The following is an 18741-nucleotide window of genomic DNA, read 5'->3' as shown; positions in this document are numbered from 1 at the left end:
TGGCTCAGAGCTTTGTGCCTCTGGTAAGGCACAGACCTCCAGTGGATGGGAAAGTTTGCATCATCAGAACTTATTTGGCCAATGTGTTTCCATCTCTCTTTACTGCAGTAAATCCTTTTCAGAAAACCTAAAACCTCCTCAAGCGAACGTAAAATCCTTTTTGTGAAACTGAGGAAGTTGTTTTGATTTTGGACGTTTCCATCAATCGTTTCTAATGCGACACTTTAAAGCGTGAATTAAAAAACATTGATGGAAATACAACTAGTGCACACCTGTGAAGGTCAACCATCAGGTCACCCTGAGCCTAATGAGGGAAATGACCAACAGGTGTGCAGGGGCAACAGACTCCCACACACACACACACACACACACACACACGCACACACACACACACACACACACACACACACACACACACACACACACACTCACCAACAGAGATCCTCTGAGCAGGAAGATGACTCACTCACACTGCAGGACAGAGAAACGTCTTCAGTTCCTTGAAGACGTTTCTCTGAAACATTTCAGGTTGGTATTCAGCATAAGGGCTCCAGAGTTCAGGAAAGTTCAGATTCTCTAAACAGTCGGACGTTTTGCTGTCAGCAGCTGGTGTTTACTCTCAGCCCCAGAGGTTGTGTAATCCAGAGCGAGGAGGTTTTGCATGCTGGGCTGTTCCCTTAAAAGGCAAACCAAGCTTCATTGTTAGGAGCAGATCGGCTTATTAAGACATTTCACAACAACTCCGTCTGGACAGATTACACAACTCAAAAGGCTTTAAACCAGAGAAAACTGAACATTTCCCCAGACTTCTTCCTTTGTGTTTGTGTCTTCAGATCTGGACGGGTTAAATCGTGCTCTGGCCCGGCCCCTCCCTGCAGCAGCAGCTTGGATGTAACAGGATCCGCGTGTTTTCCACTCGCCTCCTGCCATGGCTGCGTGGCTGCTGAGCAGAGCGCTGTCAGGGAGAAGCGGCGGTCTGCTGCCATGGAGCCAGGTCTGCTGCCGGGAGCGGTGCCGGACCGCTCCCTCCGCCCTGCCTGCCCTGCAGGACAAGCCTCGGGCCGCCTCGGACCTGCCCCGGGTCAGCGTCTGGGAGATGCTCTACAGGATGCTGGTCCAGGGCTACTACAACCGTCTGCATGAGCTGCAGGTACCTGACCGCTCCGCAGCTTTCACACCTGCAGCCAAAGCCTGAAGCACTTCCACATCCTGGTGCTAACAAATCTAACGCCGTCAGCACGGTTCTGTTGGCGTTAGATATGTTGTATGACCAAAACAAAGGCAGGTTTTGATCATGCATTTGTTTTTCATGACCAAACAAATGCTGCTCAGGTAGCATTACCTTTGTTTCTATTGGAGACGCACTGATCAGATCGCTAATGACGTCACTACTGGATGTTCGGACAAACGAAGCAAGCAGAACGGCGATATCTGAAGAGCGCGTAACGCTCCTGGAGATTTGTTTCCATATGATGCAGAAGCTCAGAGTGGAGAAACCTAAACAATGGTTGAAATGCAGGAGCCTCAAAGTGAGCAGAGAGAAAGCAGCGATGGCTGAAAGGCTACGCTATCTGTTCCCGCCGAGTAATAAAATCTAAAAATATTGACTCCTCAATGCTTTGCGGTTCATTTTTCCAGTTAGATATCAGTTTGTAAAAGCCTGTGAATCGATTAGATTGACTGTCGCTACATCAGCTCTGTGTCAAATGAAACGATTCTGCAGCTGGAGTTTATTTGTAGACGGCAAAAAACGATTGGTGGGAATAAAACTGTGCATATTAATAACCTAAATCACCCAATCAGAAACAAAGTCAACTCTTCAGACGTTTCCCCTAAAACTGCTTGCCGCTTGTCCGAAGCTAAAATGGCCGCCAAAGTGCTGATCTAAATTTAGTAGTTTTACGTCATGAAAGGCCCCGATATAGAAAATAATTCTAGATATCAGTGATGATCTTTCTGATCCACAAGGGCATTTCTATTGAGTCTAATTCTATGCGTTATTTATTTTACATGATATTTAGAATTCCTAATGACACTTTCTGAAACATTTGGAAGAAACATTTGTTGCAGTTTGTTTTTATGTTTGTTTTTTGTTGGTTTATCATTTATTTTACACCGTCTGTTATATCTCTCACCGCACTGACTGGACAAATTAAAGTTGTTTTTACATTTGACCAAACTTTGAAGCTGTTGGTGTTTTTAGTTGTTCTGTTCTGGTGCAGAGCCAGTAAACGACATTTTAATTCAGTACATTTCTGTCTGTTTGGGGAAAAAAGAAACGTTTTAAATCAATTCAGATACTAAACCTCAGATATCGGTATCGGAAGGGGAAAAAGTGGGTCGGTGCAGTCGCAGTTTCTATGGCAACCACCAGCTGAAGGAAGGCGTAGATCTGCTGGGAGCATTCAGCTGAGGTCAGGTTACAGGTTATCAGGATTCTGATCGGGATTTTATCAGGATTCTGATCGGGTTTTTATCAGGATTCTGATCAGGATTCTGATTTTTTTTATCAGGATTCTGATCGGGTCTGATCAGGTTTCCCTCTCGTCCTCTCCCTCTCAGCTGTATGAGAAGCAGCTGTATGGACCCATATACTGGAGCGGGCTGAAGTCGGTGTCGGTGAACACGGCCGAGCTGCTGGAGGAGCTGCTGAGGAAGGACGAGAAGTTTCCGTCCAGAGGAGACATGTCTCTGTGGACGGAGTACCGAGACATGAGGGGGTTCGGATACGGACCCTTCACAGAGTAAACCCACACTGCATCCAGCTTGTAAAAAACAAATTAAACTGTTGTGATGGATGTAAAACAGCTTTCCAGGATAAAGGTCATGAGTGGATCAACTGAAAGAGGATCACTGGCCAGAATTTTGCAACATTTTTTCCTTCCAAAATCTAAAAAAAAAAAAAAAAAAAAAAAATCAGACATACTGGACACACAAACGTTTTTATTTTTTTAAGAACTTAAACAGCTAGCTTTTTGTTACCACATCGATCACAGATGATAACTTGACATCAGGTCAGGCTGAGGCAGCAGAGTGGTGGAAGTAAGAAATACTGTCACCTGCAGGTCGGAGTTGGCATCAGTACAATGTTTTGAGAAAATTTACAATAAACACAATGGGGTATGTGCCACGGACTTCCGTTTTAGCACTTCCGCATTTTTTTTCCACATAGCCTGGGTGCACAGGTCACTCTGTGTTAGAGATGGAGTTTTTCACTTGGTCCTTGCTGGATTTGCCCGCAGTAACCGTTAACCATTTTAAAAACAAAAAGCAGCAGGAGGATGTAACTTCATAACCTCATTTTCTAAGCAGAATCTCAGAGGGAAAAAAAGAGAAATTACGTTGTGTAACGCAAGAACAGATGATAGCAGCCAAGTGGAAAAATTCACTCTAACATGGATAATAATTATGAAACAGCAAAGGTAGATAATCATATATTCGGGATTCGGGAAATACGTGATTTGCACCATTTGTTCTGTGGGTTTTTTATGTGGGTCGGTGCCACTTAAGGTTTTGGACCTTAATCTGACTGACTTCTTGTGTGGTTTGGAGCATTGCTGCTCTCGGCTGTTTTTAAATTACCGTGCTCGGTATCGCTCCGACTGCATGTTAAATGTATTTTATATAATTGTCACATAAACAAAAGCTAAGGAGCTGCCTAAAAATAATTTCATACTCCGTATAACACAAACGCATCAACACACGTATTGACTTACCTTGTGCCGAATCGCTGCCTCTGTTCTCAGCCTGTTCCCGTTGCAGTGGATTTCCTCCGGCATTATTTTCCTCCAACAAATTATTCCACTAAACGAACCACGTACAACTCCCTTTATATCCCCCATCTTCCCATTTCTGACGCTGGATCTTCAATATCCTCAAGCTTTGAAATAGCAGGCAGCTACAAACCGCGTGTTAGCTGTAGTGGCTAAGTTTTGGCTACAGTCCGCTGTCGCCTTGATATCAGCTGGAAAATGAAAAAACTAAGCACCGGATGGTACTGGCTAATTACTGGAAACAACGGCACACCACAAAACTCAGTCGTTGTACCAGCAGCTCACAGATATTTTAAGTTTTGCGTCTTTTTCATGGTACAGATCTTGCAGCTTCGGCCAAGAACAATAGGAGCAAGCAGGACCCGGAACCAACCTATGTGGAATAAATTCAAACGGAAATACGTCACCACCTCTCGTGGCATATACCCCATTGATGAAGTTTGTCAAAGAAAAGATGGACAGCAGCGGTTTAGGGCAGCACTGCTCAGGATCTTCTCCTGCAGACAAAGCACAATTACTGCATTTTTAATTTAAGTCTCAGACTGTGTAGACCTGTTTTTTATTTTTGAAAGGCAGTTCATCCAATAGTCCCAAGCTAACACGTAAAAAAATAGCACTCAGAACTCCCTGTCACTGGTTGCCATGGTTATTCCCGCCATTTCTTGGATGCAGGGTGAAGGGGAAAACCCTGAAAATGACATTGAAATAATATAATGAACTGTGAAAATATTAATGTGTCCATGAGTTTTTTTAAATGCAAAACTCATGTCTCAGTATTTCCACACTGAATGAAAAGCATGTTGGATGTTTTTGTGTTGTTTCCTTCATTTCCTCTTGGTGCAGCGCCCCCACAGGCGAGGAGGGGAACAGGTTGCTCAGCTGAAAGTGAAGCACATGTAACTTTGGTCCCCAATCGACCGAGTTTATCACACTATCAGGTGTGAAAACACCTAAAACTGGCAATTCTGTAAAAACTGAAAATTCAGTTTAAACTTCGGTTTAATCAGATAAGGATTAAACTGCATTTTTAAAATCTTTTTTCATCTTTTCGTCTGAGCTGTCTGGGCTTTGAATGGTGTTTCTGCTGTACATGCAGCTGAGCTGCGGAGTTCCTCAGGGTGCTGTGTTCGCACCACTTTGACCAAAATATCCTTTTAGTGCGTAGGTAAACATTTTGTATTTTGTCTTGCAAACCTAAACATCAAGATATGGAGCACAACCAAAAACACAATTCACTCAAAATCACCAACTTTGGGCTTGATATTAATTTTCTCCATCCTTATAAAATGTGATGAGCTGTTTGTGCTGCCAGGGAAGGGGAGCGCTGGTACAAGCTGAGGGCGGTTCTCAACAAGCGGATGCTCCATCCCAGGGATTCAGCTCAGTACGGCGGGGTGATCAACGTCGTGGTGACGGACTTCATCAAACGGATCAAACATCTGCGTCGCTGCAGCCCAACAGGCGACCTGGTTCCTGACATGTCCAATGAGCTGTACCTGTTCTCTCTGGAAGGTGTGCAGCAAACATCATTCCCAAGAACCAGTACTCTGACATCCGGTTTTTAATTTGGGGTTAATTGTTTTGTCATCCAGGAATCGCCTCCATACTGTTTGAGACTCGGCTCGGCTGCCTGGAAAAGGAAATTCCTGCCGGAACCCAAGAATTCATAAACTCCGTCGCCCAGATGTTCTCCAACAGCATGGCTGTGGTGATAATGCCCAAGTGGAGCCGCAGCCTGCTGCCGTTCTGGGGGCGCTACATCGCTGGCTGGGAGGGCATCTTCAGCTTCGGTGAGTTGGAGAAAACAACTGGTGAGCGTCGCAGGCTGCTAGTGCCACCAGTCACCGCGTTCTGCTGCCATGTGTCTGGAGAAACAGTCACACAAGAGATGGAGTTTATAAGTCAGGAGGCTGTAAAATACCACACCGCTTTCTGATTGCCAAAAAAAAACTGCGTTCATTCAGGCCATGAACGCATTAAACACTATGTTGAACTCCAACACAAAGAGCAGCTTTCAGTGACCTGAATAAATGCAGGTTTTTGTTGTTCAGATGGTGTAAAAACAGCCTTCAGACTGGATTTAGTGGTATTTTATGGAATCCTGACTTGCTTGATTTTTTTAACCAAATGTGAGGAAAAGGTAGCAACTTGTGGCACTTTTGGGTTGCCGTAGGTTGTAAGAGTTTAGGACGCTCCAGAAACATCCTGAGTGAGACGTAGACGCTCATCTGAAGGTTTTAACCATAAGATCATTGGAAAGCATAAATACATGAATCATCATTCGTTTGCCTCGGAGCTGATTGGCTGAAGAACTGAGAGCAGAAATAAGGAAGACTGTAAATGTTGTAAATGTGTAGATGTGTACGATAATGCCAGGACGGTTTCCACCTTGTGCATTTATTCATATTAAGGTATATTTGGTGTTTAAACAATTAAACAGGCAGTTATAACAATATTAACTGATTTTTGGTGTAACATCAGGAAGCAGTAAACTCTACCTGAACTCTTAGCCCAGTTAAATTCAGCAGAAAGAGAATTATGAGCCCTGATCAAACATAAGAGACTGAAACAATACCAAGCTTCATTTGCTCTTCCTGTAGCTAAAACTTTGATCGACAAGAAGATGGAGGACATTCAGCAGCGAGTGGACAACGACCAGGATGTGGAGGGTGAATATCTGACCTACCTCCTGTCCAACACCCAGATGAGCAATAAGGACGTCTACGCCAGCGTGACGGAGCTGCTGTTAGCCGGCGTGGACACGGTACGCACACAAGTCCTGAACAAGTCAACATCCTCCTTCGTTTAAGTATTTCTGACACACCAGATGCTTAAAGCTCTTTCCAGGAACATTTGGTGTTTATCAACTTTGTTGGTATTAATTTTAAAGTTACTTTCTGGTTGCATGTTTGTGTCTTTGTCTCAAAGACATCCAACACCCTGACCTGGACTTTGTACCAGCTGTCCAGGAACCCAGAAATCCAGGACAGACTTTATGAGGAGGTTTCCTCTCTGGTACCGGCGGACCGGGTCCCCAGCGCCGCAGAGGTCACTGCGATGCCGTTTTTACGAGCCGTGATCAAGGAAACACTCAGGTCAGACAGCATGGACAGGCATTGGTGTTTCTAACCAAAATCACTCTAATAACCACACACCGTTAACAATCTGCTGAACTGATCTTCAACAGGATGTACCCTGTGGTTCCTATGAACGCACGGATCATAACAGAAAAACCCATTTCTGTTGGTGGATATCAGTTTCCAAAGAAAGTGGGTCTGATTCTTCTTTATAATCCACTATCATATATTTTGCACATATTTACTGTGAACATCTGTAACACCTTTACAAGTGATGAGAAACATTATAATTAAAGGTGAATGGCTTCAGAAACAACTGACCTTTAACTGATAATTTAAATGTTTTAAGTCTTCTTTCCTGACCAGCTGGTTAGAATAAAATTAATCCACACATGAATCTGTGGCATTTTTTCAGGTTGGTTTCCCAGACAGAATGTTTACCAGGCTCAAATTTATGTAACCTTTTGTGACATCAGCAAGATGGCGTCCAGATCAATCCGTTTAAGTAAAATGGAGGCCTAACACTAGTATTTACTGTCGGTGTAAAGGTTTATGTTGGGTGAATGTCTTCTGGAAGGTTGGAATGGGCCGTTCTAACGTTCCTGAATCTTTTGACTCGTCTTTCTCCAGACTGGTTTCACGTTCTGCCACTACGCCATCAGTCATGATGAGAAGACCTTCCCAGAACCGTACCGGTTCAAGCCGGAGCGGTGGCTCCGTGACGGCCGCCAGAGGCCCAACGCCTTCGGCTCCATCCCGTTTGGCTACGGCGTTCGAGGCTGCGTCGGTCGCAGGATCGCAGAACTCGAGATGTACTTGGTTCTGTTTCAGGTAGCAAACAATGCAACATCATGATAAAGAAGCTTAAAAAGGTTCTGATTCCAGAAAGATTAGAAATTCAGAATCATATCATAAAACATTAAATAGTCCTAGCACACAACCCTGTGGAACTCCGTGACCAACTGAGTGTTGCTTCCAGCTAAGATAAGGAATTTTGATTGATGTTTGATTCTGGGTTGGATTCAGATACAGTCCAAGCCTGGAATCTTATAAATAATGTTTTAACACTGAACATGAATAGAGCGGAGTGTCGTCTGCCTGCTGGGAGAAATAAAGACCTTTACTCAACACAGAACATTGAAGCAGCATAATCTGCATGAGAACATTATCCTTAGCTTCAGAACAAACCCTAAATAAAACGAGAACGTTTGAGGCACAGGAAACAGACAGTAGATCAAAATATGATCCAAATAAGAAGCTTTAATTTAACACAGAGCCAATGAGTTTCCATAGCGATTCACTGAGGCCCGAAACATCACAAACAGAAACTCCAAGACCCACAGACCAGAACCAGGACCTTTCAACACCAGATGAGATCCAGTTTGGTGTCTGAATCTCTGAAGTCAACGCTACAACTTCACACCAATCCATCCATTTCTAAACATAAAATTATTCAAATTCAGCTTCACTATCTTTATTTACTTTCTGTTTTTTGTCTTCAGCTGATTCGTCACTTTGAAGTCAAGCCAGACCCGACGACCGGGGAACTGAAAAGCATCAACCGTACAGTTCTGGTTCCAGACAAACAACTGGACCTGCACTTTGTGGACAGATGAAGAACCAGACCTGCCTGAGTCCGACCGGGTCGACTGGGCCGTGGGATTACCACAGCTTTACGGAGAGTGGCAGCAGATCTGAAACAAACGTGCAAAACAAAACGGCTCTTTCTCATTTATTACTGTAATCAGCACATTTAATGTTTTTACTATTATCAGTTCCAGCTCCTGTGGATGAACCATCAATTATCTGACTTTTTATATGGCTTATGTTGTAAATAATAGATTTAGTTTGATCACTTTATGTAAAACACAAAATAAATCTCTGTGCTTGTGGTTTTGCTCTAACCTTCATCGCAGCTGCAGCTGAGGTCAGGCAGACGTCTTCCCGTATGGAGCAAAGTGCTGAATGAAGCTTTTTATTATGACTGAGAGATCAAAGACTCACATATGTGGAACTGATTTTGAAGATTAAACAATCTTATCTGCCGTTACATAACCAAGCAGCTGTGGACCATGAGAGCAGCAAGGATCTGCTTTTAGGAGGCTGCAGGTTTAATTAGTTAACTAAATATTTAGTTAGCAAGCCAAGTATTTAGTTTGAATCTAAATCTTTAGTTAGAAAACTAAATATTTAGTTTTAAGTTAAATATTTAGCTCCAAACTGAATATTATAAGCTTATTAAAATTAACTAAAGTCTAATCAGCTCTGAGCTTGCTAAATATTGATACAAATACTGATTTATAAGCTAAATATTTAGTTTTAGCTAAACATTTGGAGCTAGCTAAATAACTTGAAATGAAATATTTAGCTCTTAGCAAACTCAATAGCAAAATATTTTGTTAGGAGATAAATATTTAATTTTCTAAATAAATACTTAGGTTAGAGCTAAGTATTTACATTCTGAACTAAATATTTTGCTTAGTAAATATTTATTTTGTACCTAAACATTTAATTAGCAAGCAAGATTATTAGTCAATAAACAAAATATTTAAATTAAATATTTAGTTGCTTGTTGTGGAATTTATATGAATAGCATGGTGAAAATATGACTTTGAAAAATGATCCCCAATTCTTTCTCTCATGGCTAAATAATCCAAATTGTTGCTCAGGTTTGACTGTAACGTTCGTATACCTGCTTTGCTTTAAAGCAAACAGCAGGGGGCGGTGTTACTACATCAAAAAGCCGTTGAACTTCAGAGCCAAATGTTCGCAGTAAATATTTGAGTCCAGACTAACAGATGCCGCTGAGTTTAAAATATGAAAAGAGGAACGTGGTTTAGTTTTATAGCTGGTAATTAAAGTAACCAGAAGCTTTTTAAAACTTCTCCAACATGTGCGCTTTGATCCTGAGCGACAGCCCGAAGAGCCAATCAGAGAGCGGCTTGTTGGGACACGCGTAAAGGTGAGTGAGTGTCGCTTCAGCCTCAGTCTGCAGACTACCTGTTTGCTCCGTCAGACTGGCGGAGCAGCTGCGGAACACCTGGAAACTTCCCCGCAGGGCTGATCGGGTTCTCCAGCGCAGTGATGCCGGGCAGGCCGCGGGCAGCTCGGCCGCAATGAGGTCCTGACTCCTGGCCGCCTACAGCCGCTGGGAGCCGCAGGGAGCCGGGCGAGAGGCCGGGAGGAAGCCGCTCTGCTGGATGGGTCTGTGGAGGAGCTCGGATGGGATGCACGGTGAGCTTCATCTGCTGCGAAGAGGACTTTCTGCAGATGCCCCTTTACCAGCATGAGGACGAGAAGAAGAAAGAGGTGAGGAAGCCGCAAAAGTCTCAGGAAAGCCATTTTTAATCTGGTCATCTGGTTTTTATAAAGTTTTCCTTAAATTATAAAGCTTAACTGCTTTCCAGTCCAATTCTTGAACCTTTAAGCAGAAACACCATGTTCCCATGTAGTGGTGGGCATTCAACGTGATAAATTTGATCATAATGAGAATTTTGATTTATTGTTACGATAGGTTTCAATTAATGACGCTTAACCCCCCGAAACTGTCCCTGTTGTTAGGATTCATACTTTTACCGTTTTATCCACTGTTTGTTCATTGAAAGCCTCAATAAATCCTAAATACAGTCACCATGAGCAGCTTAGTGATGTAAATAAAACTTCTTTATGTGACTGGTGTCCTAAAGAAACTCATTAAAAATGGGAATGTTTTTAAGAGTCAGTTGTTTTGGGCAATAAGTTACAGATTTTTTGGTGTCTGGAAAAAGACCCGATCACTGAGTCACATTGCTCTGTTACCTAGCAACCACAGTGGAGTTCCGCCCGTTACTTGGCAACCTGGTCCGTTTCATCAACTGGTTTTCCCACTGTATGCGCTGCACAATGGCTGCTGGAAAACACAAGAGAAGTGTTCTGTTGTTGATTTGCCATCCAGAAACCACTTGCTGCATTCTGATTGGTTGTGCAGGAGGCTACACTTCTGCTTTTCAAAGCTGTATGGTATAGATCAATCCTAACCTGTTCGTGGAAGAATAATAAAACTTTAAGTCCATCTCGTCTCTGATTCCCGGTCAAATCATAGGTTTTTCTCCTCAGACTGTCTCCAGGTTCTTGAACTGAGTCATTTTTCAGCTGGGGAACATCTGAAGTACCTAATGCCTCCATCTTAACCCTGCCTTTGTGTGGGAGGCAGGTAGACCAGGTAGACTGTTCACCTTAATGAAAGGAAGCTGGAAGAGTCCCACTTCCTGTCTGCAGCAGTTAGCAGGCAGCTGATCACAGATCCATTTGATCACAGCTGGAGGACCTGGGCTGGTTTGGGTTGTATCTGCTCCTCTCCTCCTACACAGACGTCTGTTTTGATTCTCTGATGTTTCTCTGTCTCTTCTCGTGGCGTTCAGCTACGTTGTCGTCCATCAGAGCAGCAGGAGGTGAAGCCGGTTCAGCTCAGAGCTGCTGTTTCTGTCCGGTTAGCGATAAACCCGGCTGACGTCCCAGCAGGGATCCGGAGTCTGGCCGGGTTTGGTGGGAATGCTGCTCTGACCGGCGCTGCCGTGTTTCAGCTTGTTTTAACATGGAAACATAAATATGTGGATGTTTGGATGACAGATGATATCTGGTCAACAATTTATCCAAAAACAACAAGAGAGACGAGTGAGTCCTGAAGACATCAGGAGGAAAAGCTTTGGTTCATTTTATTACAAATACACATCTAATCCCAGTAGGGATTATTGAGAGGAGTTGGAATAATTTCTCTTTGTGGAAAATCTGCTGCCAGATTTCTCCTGAGCCTCGATCCTTAAAGGGGCAGTATCCTGTGAAATCTACATTTTTTTGAGGTTTATATCATGTTATTTTGTTATTCCCTCATCATAAACATACATGGAGGGTTGCTTTGATTCTTTCATTCTTATTTGACAAATCCTTTGATCTCCATGGTAACCTTAGAGGTTGTCATGGAGCACACACAAAGCGCAGCCTGTCTCTTTAAGAACCTCCTACTTGGTGAGAACAGGAGGTTCTTAAAGAGACAGAGACCCAATTTCAAAATACCAACTTTCTTCTGAGTCATCTTTTATATATAGAGCATTTTTATATCCACATAAAGTAACATAATTACTTTATTGTGCTATAAAGTGATCCTATGTGGCTGGAATATACATAATACTGCCTGTTTTTTATTGAGTTTTCTTGTTTTTTAACATCTCCTCTTGGCTGTTGGACTGTTTAAGTAGTTTATGGTGAGACATTTCTTTTATCTTAAAATACCATACACATACAGGTTTACTTACTTGCTTTACTAGAAGCTACCAAAGAGTTATGATGCAACGTTTTGAATACCAAACTTGTTGGGGTTTGATTCTGATGACATCACAACTCCTTTTTTTCCTGCAAAAATGTCTCTGTAATATTTTATAAGACGGAGTGGTGGATGGAAGCAGCTGAAAGTCTCTTTTCTCCACAGAAGTTTAAACCTTGTTCCATTCAGACTTTCTTCAGTTTTTTCTGAGTTGTGCTGATTTTCAGACTTTACAGAGAAGAATCGTAATTTCTGGACTATTTTAACGCACCTGAATATACGCACCTCTGGAACCAATCGGAAAATTGAACTGCAGTAACCACCGTTCAACCCAAAGAGGGCAGCACTGTGGCGGTTTCAGGGAAAAATATATCAGAATAAAGCTAATTTACACAAAAATGTCAGAATTTACAAAAAACAAAGATGGAAAGGAAAGAATTATAAAAAAAAAGAAAAGCTAACTTAATTTGGAGGTTAGTTGCTCTTTAAATGTTGATTTTAGAAATGTATACAGTCAGGTTATTTCAGGGTTTGAATTAATTTCCTCCTCTTATGATTTATAAATAAATCAATTTACTGGTTGCATTGTTCAGGATAAATAAACTTTGAAGGTGGAAAAAACATTTCAGTTTAAATGCGGGTGTGAAAACCTGAGTCACTGAGTTAAACCCAAAATTATTCAGAACTTTAGTTTAGATTTCTAATAAAAAATAATTTAACCTCTAAGTTTGTTTTCCTGGGTAAAATGAGATGGGTGCCTCTAAAAGTTAATAAAAGAATATAAAAAGAGTTATAAAAGTAATTCCTAATTTGTTTTTATTTTTCAATAATCAATCTTAAAAAGCAGATTAGCTTCTCAGATTTGCTCTCAGCTGTTTTTCTCCTGCTGCACATGATGGACTCCCACTCCAACAATACACAGGTTGTTTCAGTGTGTGTTGGTGTGTGTAGCATTCCTCAGTGTGTTTCCTTCAGAGCTGCGAAGCTGTGAGGGTCCTGCATGCCGACAAACAGCTGGCTGAGGCCATCGGCAGAGAGCTGGACTGGAAACGGCTTTTAGATCAGATCAATAAATCTGGGTTTGCTGTTGGATTTTATGGCTTTAAATGGAGCTAAAGGCTGATTCTGATGCTAACAGTTGCATATTGTTTCTTGTTTCTGCTCCGTAGTAAACTTGAGCGAGCCGCTCCCAGCTCAGAATAGCAGATTGAAACTCTGGTGTCAAATGTTGAGCAGCTGATCATTCAAATAAAACCGATTGCTGATCGGAGGACAAGCTGCTGCTGCTGCTCGCTTCCTGTCTGAGCAAAATGAACATTAACTTTTATTTATGGAGGTTATTTATATTGTACTAAATTTGCATCAGTTATTTTCTGATGGAGGTTTGATGCTCGGCCTTTAAATATCTGCTTGAGTTTATTAAAATGCAGCAGACTGGAGTTTTCATTATATTTTTTCTTGTTTTACAACCAGAAAGTGAAGTCAGAATCGAGTTGAATGTAAAATCTTAATGATGGAGCTGGATCCTGTTTAGATGGAGACTTAAAAAATAAAAACAAACTTTCTGAAGGAAAACTTATAAAAATGTTTTAGAGCTTAATTATTCTGCGTCATTGAATTCATAGCAACATTAAAACAATAAACTTGTCAAATAAAATCTTAAGACGACTGGATGGAACTGTAAATAAAATCCTAGAGAATTATTTCACCTCCTCAACATTTTCTTCTTCTGCAGTTTTGGTTGTTTTATCAGAATCTGCTTGAATGGTCAAGATTGTGCAGAAACATTTTTATAAATAATAGAGATGGATGGTCTGAGGGAAGAAACTGTGTCTGTGGCGCCGCCCTGCAGGTCAAAGTCCAAACAGGTCAAAGTCCAAATAGTTCATGTCCAGCATGTGTGGGATCTGCAGAGATGTTATCTGCTCTTTCCATTGACCTTTCAATCAATCAATCAATCAATCAGTCAGTCAGTCAGTCAGTCAGTCAGTCAGTCAGTCAGTCAGTCAGTCAGTCAGTCAGTCAGTCAGTCAGTCAGTCAGTCAGTCAGTCAGTCAGATTTATTAGCACAGTAATACAGGTCAAAGTGCTTTACATCAGAAGTCATAAAAGTCGCCATGCAGTCATCGTTTGATCTGGACAGAACTTTTATCGTGTTCAAAGTTGAAAATGAAGCTTGAGAACTTTGGAAACAACGCTAATGGGCGGAGCCAAGCTGCGGCGCTCCCTCTGGTGCAGAGGCGTGTTGTGATTGGTCAGAATGTTAATGGCCGTCTTTCATGCAGAAATGTTGATATTTCTCTTCAACTAATCTGCTTCCACTGTCCTGATTCTGGAATTATGTCCATTTTTATTGATTCTTCACTAAACAACTACAAAGACTATCATGTTGTTAAAAACTCCTGGATGGAAATTACAGCATCGTCGTCCATAGAGGAGTCCGGCTGCAGAAAGGGGGCGCTCTCGCTGAACGCTTTGTTAAAACAAAATGGAGGACGACCTTAATGTCTCTGACTCGTAAAGCGGACTGGAGTAGATCATGAGGATCCTTCACTCACCGATAGATTGAAGATGGAATCATTATCAATAATCGTTTATAACTGAAAATGGATTTTGAATCGAGTTGTGCCTCAAATATCAGAGATCGGATCAGGAGATGGTTGAAGGTTCCTGTGCCTTGGAGAAGAGGCTCCATCATCCAGGACGTGGATCCTCCAGAACCGGATCTCTGATTGGCTGGATCTGATGGATGGGAGTCACTGAATGGCTGAACGTAGCTTGGTAATCAGGAGAAACAGCCTGAAACACCTGAAGGTTCATGTGTTCATGTTTCCCATCAGTTTGAGTTTCCCACTGCGGTGCGAGGCGGCCGGCGGGCGGTTTGGGCGGTTTGGGCGGTTTGGGCTTCCTGGGTTGAACATGAAGGTATGAAGTGAACTCCCAGTCACCTGCGGCCCTCGCTGCATTCCAACGGATGTTTTACCGTTCGGCACACAGAGCGTCCTCTGTTAGCGTCCCTGGGAGGCCGGTGGTTCCCCTCGGCCCGGCGGCGCTGAGTGGCCGCGCGCCGCAGAACAACGCCGCCTCTGTTGGTCTGCTGGGGGGGGACGATTCAGAGGTCAAGTTTAACCGACCTCTGGAGAAATGTTTCAGTTTTTGGTTTTAGATTTTTGATGTGTGGAAATGAGAGAAATCATTTCTCCAGGGTAATAAAAACGCTTCATTAATGGCCACCGAACAGCCCAGAGTTTACACTGAGGAGTCACCATGAGGTCTGTCATAGCAGATTGTGATTCACAATACATTGTCCCAGAAATTGTTGCAATAAATAATATTTTCATTTTGAGACCATTTAATAATAATTATTATTATTATAATAACAATAATAACAAAAATAATAGTGGCCTATTAATGCAAGTATGTCCAATCAAAGAGCAAAAATCTTTAATTCATAATAAACATTTAACACAGGAACTGAAAAACATCTTAAATATCCAAAATAAACAAAGAAAACAACAATAATTAAAATGGATTAAGAACTCTCTGTAACCAAAATTGCATTTAAAAAAATAATAATCATTCTTTCCCGTCTCCTTAGACGGGAAAAACAGGTGAGAGTGGCAGAAAGTTTGAGCTGGGTGTGAAATGTTTGCAGCGTTTCTCAAAATGGCGGCTTTTCAATGACATTAAAGGGGAGCGTCTCCATAGCGACTGTTACCCAAATGGAAATTATCATTTTAATTTATCATTATTAACTGATTGATTGCTTATTTTGATAGGTGTTAAAACTACGGTGGCAAAGTGGCACAAACACATGAATGATGGAAACTCCAATTCTCACGAAAATAAATCCAACAGAAAAGTGAAAGCAAACGGAAAAATGCTGAATGTAAACTCGCTCCAGTGAAGCAGAAGTCCTCCAGACCAGTAGGGGGAGGCAACCGACAAATCAGCTGGAAACAGACGGGATGCTAAAAAGAAAGTTAAACGAAAAGGTTCGTTATACTTCACGTCTTTCTACAATCATAGAACAGCGCTGTCTGTGTGAAGGTGGTGTGAAGGCAATAGGGAGGCAGTGTGAAGGTGGTGTGAAGGCAGTATGGAGGCAGTGTGAAGGTGATGTGAAGGCAGTATGAAGGCAGTGTGAAGGTGGTGTGAAGGCAGTATGAAGGCAGTGTGAAGGTGGTGTGAAGGCAGTATGAAGGCAGTGTGAAGGTGGTGTGAAGGCAGTATGAAGGCAGTGTGAAGGTGGTGTGAAGGCAGTGTGAAGGCAGTGTGAAGGCAGTATGGAGGCAGTGTGAAGGCAGTATGGAGGCAGTGTGAAGGCAGTATGGAGGCAGTGTGAAGGCAGTATGGAGGCTGTGTGAAGGCTGTGTGAAGGCGGTGTGAAGGCAGTATGGAGGCAGTGTGAAGGCGGTAAATCTCTGCTACGTTTAGATGAGATGAATGAGTTCATCTCAGACCAACAGGAAGCGTCGACTCGATGAGTTTGGATTTGCTCTCGGAGTCGAACTCGGCTGTTTTGCATTCATGGGATCGGAGAATCCGATGAAGGATTATTTGTTTGGCCGAGTCGTTTATGCGGAACATCGTCCAGGAAGTCTGTGGAATCAGAGGAATAAAGACGCTTCATTGAGCTGCTAAAAGTGACTCTGATTCAGCAGGCTGGAGGTCAGATGATGGATTAAGACATGAAGTGACTGTATGTTCACTTCAGTCACAGTGATGTCTGCTTTTTAAAATGTAAATCAGAAACTTCCTTGCATTGCTGCTACATCACACACTCTGTTTGGCCCTCTACCAGCGGCTCCTATGGCTTTGTGTTCCTCTGAAAGTGGCCTTTGTCCTCCAGTTTTGTTGATTTTTCTCCATGTGTGGGAGGAATTTTCTTGTCTTCTCTCTGATACTTGGCAGGGCGATGAAGCATTTGGTCTTGGCAACATTGAAAAGCCCCCCCAAAGACTCTCTCTGGGGGCTTTTGTAGCCTTTCAGTGCACTTCCCAGTGATGGACAGGCAGCTCCGCTCACCCACATTTCATCCCTTTTCCTCCAAAATGTCCTTTGTTGATTTTTCGTGGTTCCCTTTTCTTCCTTTCAGGACTTTTTCATGAAAAGTCGGATGCTTCGGGGCCGTGAGGGTAATTGCTGTCACGGTGGAGCAGGAGTTAGTCGGGCTCCCACGTCACCCAATCATGTTTTCATCATCAGGAGAAGTTTTTTTCTTTGGGGACGTAATAAATCTCCCCTTTGACGTGCTACATTTCCTCTGAATGCAGCGCGAAGAAAGACCCCAGGATTTATTTTTCTCTCTTTACTTGAACACCAAGCCTTGTAACAAGCTGAGGCAGATCATTGTTGCTGCTTCGCCCTCACTGGTCCTGCAGCGTAGCGGTTTGCACACCAACACATTCCGATGCTGCAGAGGAATTCCAGAGGTATTCACACCGGCATGCGCGTCTTACTGGACTGAGAGGGAAATGATCTGAGGATGCTTTGCTGTAAGAAACTGTGGCTGCGCTAACACTAATATGCTAATCGTAAAGAGTAGCTCACTAATGTTAAGCACTTCAAAACATCGTATTTAGCTGAAGTTGATGCTACAGCGCTATAAAAATACTTTATGTAGCAGCAGATAATGCTAATGTCCCATAAAAACACTTAGCACAAGCTAATGCTAAACTGCTAACTTCAACATAACCACGTGCTGATGATACATAGCATTTTATCGGCACATGGTGGCTACCAATATGTTTGAAATTATTGCTTTGGCATTATCTAATTACTATCTTGGTATAGTGCTTTAGCGTTAGCATAACTAATGTTTATGATTAGCACTTTAGAGTTAGCACAATTAACGATTTAGTTAGTGTTGTGTGGAAAATGTATGTATGGGAAGCTAAGTGTGCTAAACATTTTCAAAGTTAGCGCTAAATGAAGAATTAGCTCTGCACATTAGTAGATTAGTGGATTAGCGGATTAGCAGTGTTTCAGTCAATGTTTTTATGCATATTTTGAAGTAGTTTGATGTAACAGAAAATTAAAAATAACTGCCTCAATTTTTTACAAAATTTAAAAGTTGTTTTGCTTAGCTGAGGTGATTTTTGGCTTTTCCAATAAAGAGCTAAAGCTCTAAAGCAGGAGATGAAAACTCATTCGCTGAATAAGTTTCCCACCCCAAGACATTTGCTACCTCTACTTCCTGTTTCTTGCTGGTGTAGCATCAACACAGGGTTGGGCAATCCTGATCCTGGAGGGCCGGTGACCTGCAGCTCTTAATGTCTCCCTGGTCCAACACGCTGAATCCAACAGCTGAATCATCCTCAGTGCAGTCAGGTTCTCCAGAGTCCTGCTAACCACCTCATTATTTGACTCAGGTGTGTTGAAGTAGAGATGCATCTAAAAGCTGCAGGAGGCCCTCCAGGCCTGGAGTTGCCCACCCCTGCATCAACATCTGGTTGATTTGCTTCAGCTAGCAGATGGAAACATGCCTCATTCGTATTTCCATTTTCCCAGCATTTTAAAAGTTCATATAACAATTGGATGGACACATAACTGCTAAGGAAGGTAATAGACTCTCTGAGGCCAACATAAT

General features: G+C 42.4%; 2 protein-coding genes across 6 annotated transcripts in view; both read left to right on the top strand.

Moving 5' to 3' along the window:
* The first annotated feature begins 685 nt into the window (after nucleotides 1–685).
* Nucleotides 686–8742, top strand: LOC106916312 (sterol 26-hydroxylase, mitochondrial-like). The gene is made up of 9 exons (XM_014984538.2): nucleotides 686–1150; nucleotides 2563–2744; nucleotides 5086–5285; nucleotides 5366–5563; nucleotides 6374–6537; nucleotides 6702–6868; nucleotides 6961–7042; nucleotides 7481–7681; nucleotides 8353–8742. The coding sequence occupies exons 1-9, from the start codon at nucleotides 929–931 to the stop codon at nucleotides 8464–8466; spliced, it is 1530 nt and encodes a 509-aa protein (XP_014840024.2). The 5' UTR covers nucleotides 686–928; the 3' UTR covers nucleotides 8467–8742.
* Nucleotides 8743–9849: 1107 nt separating this feature from the next.
* tns1b (tensin 1b) overlaps nucleotides 9850–18741 on the top strand; it is a 127786-nt gene continuing 118894 nt past the window's right edge. For 2 of the 5 annotated variants that reach the window (XM_088003330.1, XM_088003308.1), the window contains exon 1: nucleotides 9851–10159. In XM_088003330.1, the coding sequence (XP_087859456.1) occupies nucleotides 10073–10159 (87 nt within the window). In that variant the 5' untranslated portion in view covers nucleotides 9851–10072. Of the gene's footprint in view, nucleotides 10160–18741 lie in introns of all 5 variants that reach the window. The other 3 variants (XM_088003306.1, XM_088003305.1, XM_088003326.1) reach the window with 2 other exon arrangements.

The sequence above is a fragment of the Poecilia mexicana genome, unplaced genomic scaffold (assembly GCF_051168715.1).
Source record: "Poecilia mexicana isolate PSO_F unplaced genomic scaffold, ASM5116871v1 scaffold_2, whole genome shotgun sequence".
Lineage (NCBI taxonomy): Eukaryota > Metazoa > Chordata > Actinopteri > Cyprinodontiformes > Poeciliidae > Poecilia > Poecilia mexicana.
This window is presented reverse-complemented; position numbering and strand designations above follow the sequence as displayed.

Coding starts and splice junctions, on each gene's coding strand:
- LOC106916312 (XM_014984538.2), top strand. CDS start 929: ATGGCTGCGTGGCTGCTGAGCAGAGCGCTGTCAGGGAGAAGCGGCGGT. Junction 2,745..5,085: donor GGATACGGACCCTTCACAGA/GTAAACCCACAC, acceptor TTGTGCTGCCAG/GGAAGGGGAGCGCTGGTACA. Junction 6,869..6,960: donor GTGATCAAGGAAACACTCAG/GTCAGACAGCAT, acceptor GATCTTCAACAG/GATGTACCCTGTGGTTCCTA.